Source organism: Electrona antarctica (genome assembly GCF_951216825.1).
Source record: "Electrona antarctica genome assembly, chromosome: 3".
Lineage (NCBI taxonomy): Eukaryota > Metazoa > Chordata > Actinopteri > Myctophiformes > Myctophidae > Electrona > Electrona antarctica.
The window spans coordinates 47,373,649-47,390,769 of record NC_136808.1 but is presented as its reverse complement, the minus strand read 5'-3'; the positions used below and the strand labels follow the sequence as shown (position 1 = coordinate 47,390,769).

The 17,121-nt window shown below is 43.0% G+C and overlaps 1 protein-coding gene across 1 annotated transcript in view; it reads left to right on the top strand.

Annotated features, from left to right (window-relative positions):
* The window catches only part of shank2b (SH3 and multiple ankyrin repeat domains 2b), a gene marked incomplete at both ends in the record, with an annotated part of 198,263 nt that extends 193,372 nt beyond the window's left edge, over positions 1 to 4,891 (top strand). Inside the window, 1 exon segment of the mRNA XM_079496376.1 lies at positions 4,348 to 4,891. Within this exon segment, the coding sequence (XP_079352502.1) occupies positions 4,348 to 4,891 (544 nt within the window).
* Between the last annotated feature and the right edge of the window lie 12,230 nt (positions 4,892 to 17,121).

The window sequence follows — 17,121 nt, the reverse complement described above, 5'->3', positions numbered from 1 at the left end:
TTTCCAGGGTCCTTTTTATTGATTTTACCTCTTTCTGCTTTCAACATCATGCATATACACACCCTTCTGCAGAGACTCATTGACATAGGGGTAAATGGAGGTATTATCCATCTTGTCAGAGACTTCCTCTCTGACCGTCCTCAACTCTGTCTGTCGATTGTCTGTCCTGATGAAGGTCTAAGCGACCGAAACGTCGACCTAATAAAGAGCAACATTTTTTTTGGCAAGTGTGCCAAGTGTGACAGTTTGCGGGTCCTCTTTCGGTCCTCTTTCGGGTCCCTTTCAGTTGCAAAGATACCCTTTTCAATGATACTCTGTCCGACATCACTGTGCTTAACACTGGTGCTCCGCAGGGGACTATCTTATCCCCCTTACTTTTCTCCTTATACACAAATGAATTCCAGTTAGATCAGGATATGTTTCATTTTTTCAAGTATGTGGATGACATGGCCCTGGTTGTCTTACTGAAGAAGGGGGACACAGCGAGGGAGGAAGCATACAAAGTGTCATCTCTTCAGAAATGGTGTGATAAAAGCTCCTTAGGGATCAATGTGACAAAAACGAAATAACTTGTCATTCATGAAAACTGTAATGGAACCTGTGCAGTCCATTACAATTAGTGGACAAATAGTGGAGGTAGTAGACCATTTTAAATATAGTACCACAGACGAAAAACAGTCTAAGTCCACATTTCATTCTGACCCCTACATGAAAAGGCCTCGTTGTCCTGAACACTTATCTATCATTTATACATTATGGATCAATAGTGTGGACTTAGACTGTTATTCGTCTGAGGCATTCAATTATTTCAGTGAAAATACTGACCAGATTTTGAAAACTTGTAACCAACGCCTCCACCTACTACGCAAGATCAACTCCTTTAGAGTGAGCATGAAGCATATCAGTCTATAAGAACCCGATAGAGGGAATCTTGACTTTTAACATGGCAATGTGGTATGGGCGTATGGCAATCTTAATGTAAAAGGAAGAAGCAAGCTGCAGCGAATAGTGAACCTAGCCTCAAAAATAATTGGGAAGAGACTGAAACAATTAAGTTGTATCTACAAGGAAGTACTTCGAAAAAAAAAGCTGTGAAGATAGCAAATGACCTCCTCTCATAAACTCTGCAGGGAGTTTGAACTATTTCCCTCTGGTAGACGGTAAAACACAAGCTCTTATGGTGCACTTGTCGTTCTGAAAGTGTGCGGGACTGCGACGCTCTATAGTGCTATGGTGTTAAAGTCTAACTATAGTACTATGGTGTTAAAGTCTAACTATAGTGCTATGGTGTTAAAGTCTAACTATATGTGTTAAAGTAACTATAGTGCTATGGTGGTAAAGTCTAACTATAGCTATGGTGTTAAAGTCTATGGTGTTAAAGTCTAACTATAGTGCTATGGCGTTAAAGTCTAACTATAGTGCTATGGTGTAAAAGTCTAACTATAGTGCTATGGTGTTAAAGTCTAACTATAGTGCTATGGTGTTAAAGTCTAACTATAGGTGTTAAAGTCTAACTATAGTGATATGGTGTTAAAGTCTAACTATAGCTATGGTGTTAAAGTCTAACTATAGTGCTATGGTGTTAAAGTCTAACTATAGTGCTATGGTGTTAAAGTCTAACTATAGGTGTTAAAGTCTAACTATAGTGATATAGTGTTAAAGTCTAACTATAGCTATGGTGTTAAAGTCTAACTATAGTGCTATGGTGTTAAAGTCTAACTATAGTGCTATGGTGTTGAAGCGTGCATTACGTGCTTCTTGGTCGGCCGTGCGGCCCAGTTCCATTTTGGCAGGACAACCCTCATAGTTCCTTCACTTCCCTCGGGCGTGTTCCATATGGTTCTGGAGGAAGGACACGGCAGCATCTAGGCCAGTGGATGTCAGTCTTGAAACATTGTGTCCCAGAACAGAAGATTTATATATATATATATATATATATATATATATATATATATATATATATATATATATATATATATATATATATATATACATTTATTTAAATAATGTATAAGCTCACAGCGCATCGCATCGTGACGTGTTGTGAGCTTGTAGATTATCTATAGTTTTTTTGGATACAAGTATAAACAGGGTTGAAGTGGTTCAACTGATTGTGTTGCTATTCATTCAGGACTGGGTGGCGCGCGCAAAAATGCGCGTGCATGTGCCTTGTGCGTTTTTAGGGCCTTTGAGGTGCTGTGGTACCATGAGGTGCATAGTTGTATTGAGGTTGTTTTAGGCCCTTTGAGGTGCTGTGGTACCATGAGGTGCATAGTTGTATTGAGGTTGTTTTAGGCCCTTTGAGGTGCTGTGGTACCATGAGGTGCATAGTTGTATTGAGGTTGTTTTAGGCCCTTTGAGGTGCTGTGGTACCATGAGGTGCATAGTTGTATTGAGGTTGTTTTAGGCCCTTTGAGGTGCTGTGGTACCATGAGGTGCATAGTTGTATTGAGGTTGATTTAGGCCCTTTGGGGTGCTGTGGTACCATGAGGTGCATAGTCGAAGAAACCTTGAATGAGGGATCCTGAGTCTTCAAGGTATTCTTACTGACTGACCAGTGAGGAGATCCTGTACAGAAATCCTGCCGTGTTTAGAATATAAATGGATGAATAAAACCCAGGATGTCCAGAATACACTGCGTGCATGCATGTATACTGCATAATAGCTGACTATAAAATTACATTAAATACAATAACATTACTGCAAGAGACACAGTTGAGTGCCAGGGAGCCAGGTCAGACTGTGTGTGTGTGTGTGTGTGCGCGTGTGCGTGTGCGTGTGCGTGTGCGCGTGCGTGTGCGTGCGTGCGTGCGTGCGTGCGTGCGTGCGTGCGTGCGTGCGTGCGTGCGTGCGTGCGTGCATTCACACGTGTGTGTCTGTGCACTGGTGTAATCGTGCATGCATGTGCATTAGCAAGGACGGGGGTGTGTGTGGATGAGTGCATTTCAGAGATGCATTATGGGTAGGACTGCTGACTTCCATCTCCATAGTCCCAGAACTGCTGCTATTTTTAGCTCTGCTATATTACTTTTTAAATTGTGTGCCTAGTTTGACATCATTGAAAGGCTGGCTGAGGGGGAGGGGGAGGGGGGGGTCCCAGATGTTTAGCTTGTTCAGATGTTTTCTCACTCGTCAGACAACAAACAGACATACAGAATGAGTGCATAAAAGGGTACCTTTTTAATACCAAATTGGCCACTGTTGTCAAATATTATGTTTTATTACACGGCTTGGTTGAGTGTGTGTGTATATATATATATATATATATATATATATATATATATATATATATATATAATGTTGGCAAACATTGTGAAAAGAGCCGATCTATGATGAGCTCACAACGCCGTGCACTGCGAAGTTCTGTTTGTTGGAGTTGAAGTGTTGATCAAATAGAATTGCTGTCTGGTGTTACTGCATCGTCTGTTTCCTGAGAGCAACGTTTAGCTGTAAAATACATTGTGTGTTTGTTTACATGGCTGTCATGTTGGATACAGCATAAAATCCAAGCAGCGCAGCAGGTGCTCTGAGCCTTTGATTAGACAGATTGATATGAGCCAATCAGGTGCTCTGAGCCTTTGATTAGACAGATTGATATGAGCCAATCAGGTGCTCTGAGGCTTTGATTAGACGGCGGTCTGCTGAATGCCAGACTGCTGAATTCGGTGAGTGACCAATCAGAATCGAGCATTCAGCCGTAATAATTGTATTTAAATGTCTGGATGGATGTGGCTTTAAAGGCGGACCCATTCGTTCTGCAGTGAACACTGCCACCTAGTAGTAGCTTGGCAACATTGCAATACAGTGTTCATGGTAATCCGATCAACGACCCATAGATTAGTATTTGATTATTTTGTTTCATAAACGATCCACAGTGACCCAGAAATACACTTTACACTAATCTTCACACTTTCATTTAACCTTGCCCATATCATCCGAACATCTAGTATAGTGCTGTTCAGAAATAAATCCATGATATATAAATCAGCTCACTCTTAGGTCACATTCCCACCTAATACTTCGGTAGTCTCGGAGAAGTTGGGATTCTTGCATATTTAATTTGCTGCGGTTTGCCTTCAATTTGAAGGCAATATACAGAAAAACATGGCATATTTTGGACATGGTCGAATTAATCATGATTAATTCAATTTTAAGCTGTGATTAATCTGATTAAAATGTTTAATCGTTTTACAGCCCTAAAACAATAATAAATAATAAAGAATTGCTTAAAACTTCATTATGATTCTTGTCCTACAGCTTTAAAGCAGCACTTTAACCTTTTTTTGTAGTAATCAAATTTCATGTTGTCCAAACAGTATCTGTCCTTTGTTTCTCGTCCCGCTGCAGGCTTCCCGTCACAGAAGACTCAGGACCGCGGGGGGGCGGCGCCCCCCTTACCACCTCCACCCCTCCCAGCAGCCTCCCGTCGGCCGCCGGCTCCTCCCACCCGGACTCGAGCTCCGCCTCGTGCTCCTCGCTGCCGCCTTCGGGGGTGTCGCCCGGCATCATCGGCGGCGACGTGTTCGGCCTGCCCACACCACCGGCTAGCGGACCGGGCAGCGGAGGGGGAGGCGGCTACAGCCTGAGCTCGTCGTGCAGCGGAGCCGGCAGCTCACGCTCGCCCTCGCCGCTCACGCTGATGACGGCGGCGGCGGCGGCCTCGGGGAAGCCGTTCGCCTCGCGGCCCGTGGAGCTGTGGAGCCGTGCCGACGTGGCCGACTGGCTGGAGAGCCTCAACCTGGGCGAGCACCGGCCCGCCTTCCTGGACAACGAGATCGAGGGCGCCCACCTGCCCTCGCTCACCAAGGAGGACCTGATCGACCTGGGCGTGACGCGCGTCGGCCACCGCATGAACATCGAGCGGGCGCTCAAGATGCTGCAGGACAGATAGGAGGGAGGGAGGGATGGGAAACGGAAGAGCGGAAGGGACCGTTTTTTTAACTTCCAACTGGACCTCTTTGTCGGTCGAAACAGGACGTTTACGTCCGGAGTTATTTTCTGAGCCAGGTTAGAAAGCATCTCGTCCAAACCCGATGCTGCCATGGGGGAGCTCTTTTTTTTTTTTTTTTTTCCTCTTTGCCCCGCCCTTCTCCTCCTCTTCCTCCACCCACCAATCGTTGTTGGGTTCCCAGTGTCCCGCGTCTCAGGGGAACAGGGGGGATGGACACAGAGAGAGAGAGAGAGAGAGAGAGAGAGAGAGAGAGAGAGAGAGAGGCAGGAATAATGGCTGCTACTGAAGCCCTATATTAGAGTGTGAATTTGGCCTATAGGTCTCATCCAACATGTCGGTGTCCTTCAAAACACTTTGGAAAAGCAGACGTACACAACTGGCCGTGGGCGTTTTCTTTAAATGAATCACAAGACAAGTCTGTTTGTTGGCTCACCAAACAGACTAACACCACCCAAACAACCCACCGCCTTGGAATAACCCTCACCCTAACACCACCCAAGCAACCAACCACAACCGCTTTGGAATACTGACTTGGAATAAGACGTTCTTTTGCGGAGCGTCACTCCAGTGCGGGTGAACCAGGAAGCCAGCTGAGCTGGCGTCGCTTCTTTTCTATCTTTGCTAGAGTTTGTTCAGAGAATATTTGTTCACTATAGAAACGTCCTGATGCCGGAGTTCAATGTTCTGGGTGCATTTAATTGTCGTAGAGATACTTAGCAGGAGAACAAGACACATTTTGTTTTTGTTTTGTTTTTTGCTTCTCACCTTGTTTGTGTCGAAATGGAGGAACCTTTATTTAGATTATATATGTTTAAACGAAACCCTCTTGAGCAATTATCTCGTGCACACACACACACACACACACACACACACACGACGTGGCCCGTGTGCACATCACCACGCGCAAACATGTATAGGCTAAACAGTCTTTCACAAACACTCGCACAGACAGACAGACAGACAGACAGACAGACACGCACGCACGCACGCACGCACGCACGCACACGCACACACACACACACACACTTCTAGTGTGACTGTCTTCACACATCGCCACTGGGGAGGGGGGGCAGAGAGAGAGAGAGAGAGAGAGAGAGAGAGAGAGACAGAGAGAGAGAGAGAGAGAGCAATGCAAGCAGTGTTAATGTCGTCGACTGAAACTATGACGAAAACAAAATGAAAACTAAGTAAAAACTACGCTATGGTGAATAAAACTGAGACTAAATATATTGACAATTACGTCAACAAATAAAAACTAGACTAAAATGTTAGCGGCACGTTGAGAGCTTGTAGATTGGCTATTTTCAGCATGCAACCAGGTAAATGCCAAAATTCAGTCGACAACTTTTCAGATAACTAGCCTACATTATATTTTATTCAAAAGTCTATGACTAAAACTATCAAAATGCGCTGTCAGAATTCAAACTGGTTACAAAGTTCTCAATCCTTATCGTTTGACGTGATTAAAATAAATGCTAACAATAATCGTATCGCGGATAAGTTACGTTTATCGTGACATTGTCCTCTGTCATGCTCTGGGATACATTTGCTTTTGCTGAGCTGAATATCTGGCAACCACTCAATCCCTCCGCCTCATGCAGACCGCGGCCATCTTGACCAGCAAGGTGCTAACTAGATGCAATTCACCATTGGCAGCCCATTCATCCAAACAGAAAAGTCCTATCTGATTGTATTAAACAACGTTAAACTCACCAACATTGCAGCTGTGCGAAAAGCTTGAATTATCCTGTTTCTATCTTCAAAGTGTTTGTTTCATAAAACTCCACTGTAGACTTGTTATGAGCTACTTCCTGTTAAGAAATTCCTTGCAGGTGATTTTGGAGTTTGGAAGCACTCGTTTTTAGTAAAACAACCTCCTGCTGCCTCCTGCACGATGTGCAAATTCAAAACAGGTGGTACGCAGGGCTGTTGGGTGATATCCACTCCCAAACACGGACAGCTCTCATAACATATCTACGGTGGATTTTTGAGTGGTGCAACCACTCCCTTACGGGTGTGTGTGGGTGGGTGGGTGGCTGGGTGGGTGCGTCTGAGCACGAAAACAGCATGGTTGTTTTTCACCACCTGTGCGCAACCTAACACACACGCACATATTAACTGTATATATGGTGATTTCGGGTGTGCCAGTACAGTACAGTGACAGTACAGAACAGTAGAGGGTACAGTAGAGGGACCCCCACACGGTAACTCTGTCATTTTTCAACTGTTTCGGACGCGGGGCGGCTCGCCGGAATCGGGGCGGCACCCTGGGTGCGTTCCTGTGGTTCTGGAACCCCGCCCCCCCCCCCCCCCCCCCCCACACACACACACACACACACACACACAGAGTTGCACCACTCACTTCACACGGGTGTGATTTTCATGAAACAAACACTGCACACTGCGTTTTGTACAGCTGTAATGTTGGTGAGTTTGAAGTTGTTTAATACAATCAGATAGCACTTTTCTGTTTGGATGAATGGGCTGTCAATGGGAAGTTGCACCTAGTTAGCACCTTGCTGGTAAGATGGCCACGGTCTGCATAAGGAACCATCCATACTTACACCCTCCACACTTAAGCCAAATGGACCCTTATAGACCCTTATAGATCTCTTGAGCACACTTTGTACACTCTTTTTTATTTTCTACACCACATCTTTTTGCCAATCTACAAGCTCACAGGGCATCGTGTTGCGACTTGTGTGTGCTTGTAGATTGGCTTTTTATTTTTCAAAGATTAGATTTGACTTTAACATTTAACAAACATTTCTGAGTTGTGATCAAATATCCATGTTCGAACATCATCATCTAATTATACTGCCTCCCCCTGGTCAGCCAGGGCGCCTGACGGAGGGGAAAGGAATTGTTGGAATAACGTGTTCCTTTCATTCGCCTACGTCCAACCCCCCCTGTCAGGTGAAAAGAAGCAGCTTGGACTCCTCATGCATTGTAGGAAGCATGAGGTCAGTCAGTTGCTCTCCCCAGGTTGGCAGAGGGGGTGTAGCGCCCAGGAGGATTACATCAATTGACACTGGGTGAAAACAAAGAAATTGGTTACAAAAATCGGGGGGTAAAACATTAAGAAACATCTTAACCAAATGGACCCGTATAGATATTTTTCTCTTGAGAGCGTAAAATGAAACCAAATGGACCCATAAGGGTTAAAATATTGTTAAACATCTGCATTACTTGATTTACAAGAAGTCTACACAATTAGAGAATGTAGAAGAATTGTGTGTGTGTGTGTGTGTGTGTGTGTGTGTGTGTGTGTGTGTGTGTGTGTGTGTGTGTGTGTGTGTGTGTGTGTGTGTGCGTGCGTGCGTGCGTGCGTGCGTGTTGCGTACGTGCGTGCGTGCGTGCGTGCGTGCGTGCAAGAGTGATATACAGAAGATTTATATATACAGTATATACACACACACACACACACACACACACACACACACACACACACACACACACACACACATGCATCCATCAAAGGAGTGCACATCCATTCCAGACCCCCATCACTTCAGAGAGATGTACGGTACAGCTACATGCTCGGCTCAACAAACAAACCCATAGATATAGATATATATAGATATAGATATAGATATAGATATAGATATAGATATAGATATATATAGATAGTGACCTATTCAGACCTATTCGGCGAACGACAGCGGCATGTGATCTGGGGAACTGAACTACGCCCCCCCCCCCCCCTTCCCCCTCCCAGTACCTGCATGTGTGTGTGACAGTATGCTAATTAAGATGGTTACATCATTCCTTTTAACGAGGAGGGCGGGTCCACTGAGTGAGGGCTCCCGACATAGGAACAATGCTGCTATAATCTGTTCCTGTTATGATAACTTATTTTAACTCTTCCTCTTTCTCGCGTTATTTTAACAAAACGAAACAACAACCGAGTGTCTGACAACGACGACAACGATGATGGGGAGAAGAGAGAGGGGAAAAAAGCACAGTATTTTTAAAAGATTTGTATAAAGTATTATATGAAATTTTATAGAGCTTATTTGAAAAAAATAAAAATCACAAAAAAAAAAGTTGAACTCTGATGTGTGGATTGCCAAAAAAAGAAGAAAAATAAATAATATATAGATAGACACAAATGAAAACTTATTAGATTTATGGGTTATTTAAGAAGCAATATTTATTCAGAATGACTTTCCTTTCCTTGGTTGTGTTTAATTTCCCATGTTATATATCATGATAATGAATTATCACGCGTCATGGTTTAATGGAGCCTCGGGTGTAGAACCACTCTGTGTCACACGTTTAGGATTAAGACGTTTCGGCCAAGTGGTGAACATATCTGACCCCGCTGACCGTTTGAAACAAACTGTATGAAATCTGACTTTAAACTACTGTAAATTAATAACGTAACTTCTACAGGCCATCTCGGCAGAAAACTACGCACAACGTATACGTTTAAAATACATTTAAAAAGAAAGGGGAGAAAATTCAAAAAATAAAAAAATAGAGATGACTGTCAACAGAGTTGTAGAGATGAGTAGTGTTATAGTAGTATACTAAGTGACCACTAGTGGGCACTATAGGCCATGCTTATAGAACAGGCATGGTTCACTTACCCACTTATCCACTTCCCCTTGAAAACACCTCCCATTTATTCATTGTCAAAACATTTTTATGGTATTTTTTTTTATTGTTATTTATTTTTTATTTTTTTGGTTGGTAGATTTATCATTTGGGTCTTCATAGGAGCTAAGATGTTTTCGGGTATTCTTTTTGTGTAAAGCCTATAATTGTGTTCATGTTTTCTATGTTGCTGTAATTTTGTGCTACTGAATTCATCTTAGAGTCGATTAATTACTGAAACGAGAGAGCGAGAGAGCGAGAGAGAGAGCGAGAGAGAGAGAGAGAGAGAGAGGAGTTCCCTGTTAACTGCAATCTCCCCCCACCCCTCTCCTCCCTCCCTCCTTCCCTCCCCCTCCTCAATTCCTAGAAGACTTCTTGTATGGCAACCAAAATACACTGTAAGAAATAAATATAATGTTGCACTAAGCGTTGTATCTGTCCGTTGTTTTTACAGTGTGTTGCTCTGTGGTACCCGTCATGTTTTGGGGGTGTCCTGACTCTGGCCTTCATGCTGGCTCTCTCAAAAGTTAGAGTCACATTTTGGGGTCCGATGCGATCGCACATTTTGGAGAGTCCTAGCACACCAATTATCGATGAGAGTTTTTGTTCAGTAACAGGAGTCTCCATGTCTCTCCAGCTTTTTATTAAACAGAAAATGCATTTTCAGGTCGGGATACCAATTTTTTCCAATCAGGATGGAGAATGCAGTCAGGATACAGATGATTAAACAAGTGGGATTGTAAGTGATGACACAAAGAGAAAGAAAGAAATGAGCAGACAACATTGGAACAAACTGGTAAATGATAAATGGTGCATTTATATAGCGCCTTTATCCAAGGCGCTTTACATAGATTGTTCATTACATTCACCCATTCACACACATTCATACACCGATTGCGGAGGAAGCCATGCAAGGTATACCAACCAGCACATCGGGAGCAATTTGGGGTTCAGTGTCTTGCTCAAGGACACTTCGACATGTAGACAGGAGGAGCCGGAATTCAAACCGCCGACCCATGGATCATTAGACGACCCGCTCTACCTCCTGAGCCACCTTTGAAAATCTTCAGCTATGAAGACATGCCCAAAAATAGGGACAGCAGGTTGAAAGTGGTTTAAAAGTTGGGACGTATCGAATACCGATGATGTCGTCAAAAAAGTCAATATTGTCCGATTTATCGGCCAAACCTATGATCAGTCTCAGTCTGATCAGGTTTGAATTAACACCTGCCCCATGTACAGACCACCTTCACAACACATATTAACACCTGTACAGACCACCTTCACAACACATATTAACACCTGTACAGACCACCTTCACAACACATATTAACACCTGTACAGACCACCTTCACAAAATATATAGTTAACACCTGTACAGACCACCTTCACAACACATATTAACACCTGTACAGACCACCTTCACAACACATATTAACACCTGTACAGACCACCTTCACAACACATATTAACACCTGTACAGACCACCTTCACAACACATTAACACCTGTATAGACCACCTTCACAACACATAATTAACACCTGTATAGACCACCTTCACAACACATAGTTAACACCTGTACAGACCACCTTCACAACACATAGTTAACACCTGTATAGACCACCTTCACAACACATAATTCACACCTGTACAGATCACCTTCACAACACATATTGACACCTGTATAGACCACCTTCACAACACATAGTTAACACCTGTATAGACCACCTTCACAACACATAATTCACACCTGTACAGATCACCTTCACAACACCTATTAACACCTGTCCCCAGAACAGACCTCCTTCGGAGGCCGGCCTCTTCCGAGTGGGACTAGAGACAAGGGCGTGGCTACACAATACTGAGTTGGACATTTGAGGATGATACACGAAACAAGAAGAAGTCTTGCTCTACAAGATGGAGTCTTTCCTCAGGTTAATTTTGCCGACGAAAAATGTTCATCGACTACTAAAACTAAATAAAAACTATGCATGCAGGTGACAGAGAGGACATGCAGGTGACACAATACTGAGTTGGACATTAATGATACACGAAACAAGAAGAAGTCTTGCTCTACAAGATGGAGTCTTTCCTCAGGTTCATTTTGCAGACGAAAAATGTTCATCGACTACTAAAACTAAATAAAAACTATGCATGCAGGTGACAGAGAGGACATGCAGGTGACATAGGTGACATTCAGCTGTCTGGAGTGACAGAGGAAGACAGAAGCGAATACAAAATGATGATCTGCTGTGGTGACCCCGATGTGAATTAGCCAAAAGACGAAGAAGAAATGCAGTGTGTAAGTCATGAACATAAGAGAGAAAGAAAGGAAATACCTGTTGCAGTGTTAGCCACGTGCCACTATCACAGCGTGTATACTAGTGGATGGTGGTCGATAACAAAGCGTGTGCGTCACCGATGGAGTTTTAGCCAAGAATTATACATATTTGAGGTAGGCTATACTTTACTGAAAGCACCACAGTCCACTCATGCTTTTAAAATTGGAATAAAAACCTATCTTTTTACCAAAGCATTCACTTAAAGATGGAGTGCCGTGATTTTTGTATTTTTTCCAGTTTTTCTTGTGTTTTTGGGGTGACAGCTACTTCATTAAACCCTGTGGTATGGTTGTTATGTGTAATGAAGTCTTCCCTTTGTATTTAAGGTTTCTTCCTGGAGGCTGAAACCTTGACCCGTGAAATGTGCCAATGAAAGAAACAGTGATCAACAGCTGCTCAGGTCTTGTTTTTGTACTTGGTCAGCTGTCCGGTGATGAGGCAGTTCAGAAATCCGCCTATAGTGACATCATCATTCAGTAGGCAGGTTTGGTCAATTCAAACAAGTTTTTGAGGGGCGCCAGCCCCTCCTATATTCTGTGTAGATTTTCGTCTTACGCAAAACATGTATTCCCATTGAAAATTTATGGAGAATACTACACCATATAAGCGTCTGAGCAAATCGGCGAATGTTGTCTTACAAAACATTAAATTCCCTGTGACAATGAATGGAGAATTTACGTCATATGTGGACTATTCAATTCAATTAAAAGGAGTGTTAAACAAAGCTAGCGTGTATAGCGTCAAACAAACAACAACCCAGAGCTAGCCGGAAACATGACGGAGGATAATAAAGAGACTCAGAGAGCAGATATGCCTTTGCTTCTTAGACCATGGCTGAGATAGCAGTGTGTTTATTTCACGTCATTATATACACGTCACACAATTGGTACATCCGGCATCCGGTCCTATGCTTTCAATATAAAAGGTATATATATATATAAATATACATACAATGATATATACAGGCAATTAATGATCATCTTAATACATTCCAACACCCCCACTTGATCGTGAATTGGTACACATAGAAAAATAACCAAAAAAAACAAAACAAAGAACCCTTGAAGGAGAAACAAAAAAACAACAACTTTGGACTGTATGTTACTCTCCAAACATGAAACCCTCAAAATTCCTCAATTGAAACTGCTTGGCTGGTTTTGTCATAACATCGGCAACCATTTGTTCAGTTGGACAATACTCGAGAATCACTTTACCATCATTGACAGTTGATCTTACAAAGTGGTATTTTATGTCAATATGTTTTGACCTCTGTCTCTGTACGGGATTTTTAGCTAACGCTATTGCACCTTGATTGTCCTCGTAAATCTTTGGCTGCATGTAATGAAATCCATCAATACATTGTAACAATTGAATCAAATACAAACACTCTTGTAGAGTTGCTGCTAAAGCCATGTACTCAGCTTCACAAGTTGAAAGTGCTACGGTGTATTGCTTTTTAGACTTCCATGAAATCAAAGGGCCCTCTGGGTTTAGGCTGACACAATAACCACTAGTGCTACGTCTGTCACTCACATCTTCTGCCCAGTTTGCATCACTATATGCTATCAAGCCTAGTTCCTCACATTTCCTATAGCATAAGGATTTTTCCCTGGTTCCCTTCAGATATCTCAGCACATGTTTCACTGTGATCCACTGCTCTTCTGTTGGTTTAGAAAAATATTGTGAAAGTTTTCCCACTACAAAACTCAGATCTGGCCTGGTACAAGTAGTCAAATATATTAGACTACCCACAACTTCCCTGTATTTTCTCACATCCCCCAAGGACTCACTGCTGTCAGTGTAGTTCAGTTTTGCCTCACAGGGTGTTGTTCTTGGCTTGCAGTCCTGCATGTCAAATCTAGTCAATATTTTGTCAACATATTTCCTTTGTGACATAGTCACACAATGTTCACCTTGTTCAAAATCAATACCAATGAAATGTTTCAATTTGCCTAAGTCTTTCATTCTGAATTTTGCTGTAAGCATCTCTTTGACATCAATCATCACATTGTCACTTGCTGCAATTATTATATCATCGACCCAAAATAAAATGAATACCTTTTGATCCTTCATTTCCCTTGTGTAAACACAATAATCAACTGGGTTCTGAATAAATTGATTTTTAGTTAAAAAAGCATGCAACATCTTGTTCCAATTTCTCCCTGATTGTTTTAAACCATACAAAGATGTATTTAGTTTACACACCAGCATGTCCCCATTCTCAGATGTAACTTCATATCCCTCTGGTTGTCTCATGTAAATCTCAAAATCTATTGGTGCATGCAAATAGGCCGTTTTGACGTCCATTTGATGTAAGATCATATTCTCTTGTGCTGCCTTTTGCATTAGTACCCTTACACTAGTCTGGTTTGCTGTTGGTGAGAAAGTTTCTTCATAATCCACACCTGGTTTTTGATTGAAACCTTTGGCTACATAACGTGCCTTGAATTGTTTAGATTCATCTGCATTTGTTTTTAAAGCATACACCCATCTACCCCCCACTACTTCTTTGCCTTCTGGCAGTTTAGTCAGGGTAAACGTGTCATTTTCCTTTAGTGATTCAATTTCCTCATCCATAGCTCTTGCCCATAACTTAGAGTCAGGTGATGCCATTGCCTGCTTTACTGTGTGTGGCACATCACAAATGACTCTATAACAATAATCAAAGGTTATGTCATCTAGGTCATCAGATTTTACTTGACACTCATAATCCTTTTAATACTGAGGTGGTTTCACTTTTCTTCTGGGATATGTTGCACTCTGGCCACTGTCACCTGCCTGAGCACTGACCAAATCATCCATCTCCCCTGCTTCTTGTTCCTGTGTCTCACTGGTTTGGTCATCTTCACCTGCCTGAACATTTGCCAAATCACTCATTTCAACCACAACCTCTTGTTCTTGTGTCTCGTTAGTGTCCCTATCTTCAGGGAGGTGGTTTACAGTCCTTCCCCCACTGCAATCATCATCCCAATCTGTTTGGGTCTGAACCTCAATGACATTCCTTTGAATGAACTTTACCAATCTGTGCTTGGTTACCTTCCCAGTGTCGGGATAAAACACTAAATAGGCTGGGCTATTTTTATCATAACCTACAAATATCCCTTTTTCACATCGTGGATCCAACTTTTTCTTATTTCGTTTATATGCATAGCATGGGGACCCAAAAGTTCTCATTCTTGAAAGGTTTGGCCTCTTTCCTGTCAGCATGTAATATGGGGTCTGTCCTACACGCTTATTGAAACATCTATTTCGAATAACAGCAGCTGTCATTACCGCATATGTCCACAATTCCCTTGGTAATTTGCACTCAATCAGCATACATCTGGCCATCTCAAACAGCGTTCGCCAATTTCTTTCAGCTGTCCCATTCTGATGGGGTGAGTAAGGAGCTGAGGTCTCATGTCTAATGGAATTTCCGCTTAACAATGCCTGAAAGTGACCAGAAGTATACTCAGTACCATTATCCGAACGAATACACTTAATTTTCCCATAAGGTGAAACATCGGCAATGTACTTCTCTGTAGCTTGGACTGTGTCACTCTTAGATTTCAAGAAATAAACAAAAGTAGCTCCTGAATAGTCGTCAGTAAATGCTAAAGCATATTTGAATCCATCTTTAGCCGTTGGATCAATTGGTCCAGATAAATCAGTGTGTACAAGTTCTAGTGCTGCTTTAGCTCTTTGGTCTGGTTCTCTATTTCGGCTCTGAGCAAATTTACCTTCTATACACACATCACATGACAACTTGGAAATATCAACCTTGCCTTTAATTTCCATACCATCAGTTACATTCTGCAATTTTAACACATCTTCGTAGTTGCAATGTCCCAGAATCTCATGCCACGTCTTGATGTCATAACACCCATGACATTCATCAACATCAATACTCTCATCAACGGTGTTTACATAAAACAACCTGTCATGTACCTTCATGTCGAATGTCGTGCCGTCTCTCTGGATGAACTTGTTCTGTCCCTCTTTGAAGATGAATGTGGCTCCATTTGATGTTGCTGCGTTGACTGAGAAAATGTCTTGGGGAAAGGATGGAACATACAGCGCCCCCTTCAGCATCGTTTCCACCTCTCGACCCTTGGTATCTCTCAGGTAAAACACTGCAGTACCTCTCTTCAGCGCTACGCCAGAGGCCCTCACTCCATCAGCCATCTCCAGAACATTCCTCCGTGGCTCGAAATTCTCATCGAAGTTTCGGAACTTCTTCACGTCGGTCACAATATGTGACGTAGCCCCGGTGTCGACCATCAGCTCTCTGCTCAGAGTATTACTCCGACAAAGTCTCTGCTTCGGTCTCCCGGCACCGTCCGAGTCGCGGTTCACCTGGCCCACCTTGAAGGCGAACGTGTGCTCCTCTTCATCCTGCGTCACATTGATGTTGTCTTTTCGTCTTCTCCGTCTACAGTTGGTGTCGTTATGTGTTGGACTTCTGCAAAGACTGCACCACTGTCTCTGTTCTTTCTGACCAGCAGCATCTCCGCACTCAAACGATTTGTGCCCCCTCTGGCCGCAATTATAACAGGACAGTCTCACGTCGTTGTCCTTGCTTCTTAGTCTCATCACGCTGTCATCCCCGGAACTGCTACTGAACCTTTCAGTGATCTCGTAACTCCTCAGTTTGGCCTTAAAGTCGGCGAAGGTGATCCTGTCGTCACTTTGTGTGATGTGGATGGAAAATGGCTTATACGATTCTGGCAGCCCCTTCAGAACCATAGCTGTTAGCAAGCCATCACTCAAAGTCTCTTCCGCATTCCTCAGTGCCGTGATAGCTATTTCTGCTCGTATAATATAGTCTGTCATCGTTTCATCTGCAGTCTTCCGGAGCGACGTCAGCTCTGTGTACAAACTGATCACCCTCGGTTTCCCCTTGCCCGCATAGTGATCTTTCAGAATCTGTAACGCCTTTCTTCCGTCATCCGCTGCCTCACGCATAACCAACGACAAACTTGTATTATCGAGCACCTGAACCAGTTCAGCGTATGCGTTTTCATTTTTCTCGGCGTCCTCAATGGCTTTCACCTCGGCTGCAGCGTCTCTTGCTGCGGCCTCATCTCCATCGAGTATTTCCTCGTCGTCGACATCGGGCTCGTAAAGTATAGTGTCTTTCAGCCTTTTCAGTCGGAGGTAACCCAGAAATTTTACCAACCATAATTCAAAGTTCCTTTCATCTCCGTCAAAGCGAATTCGGCTCCATTGGCTGTTGTTGTTTCTACCAC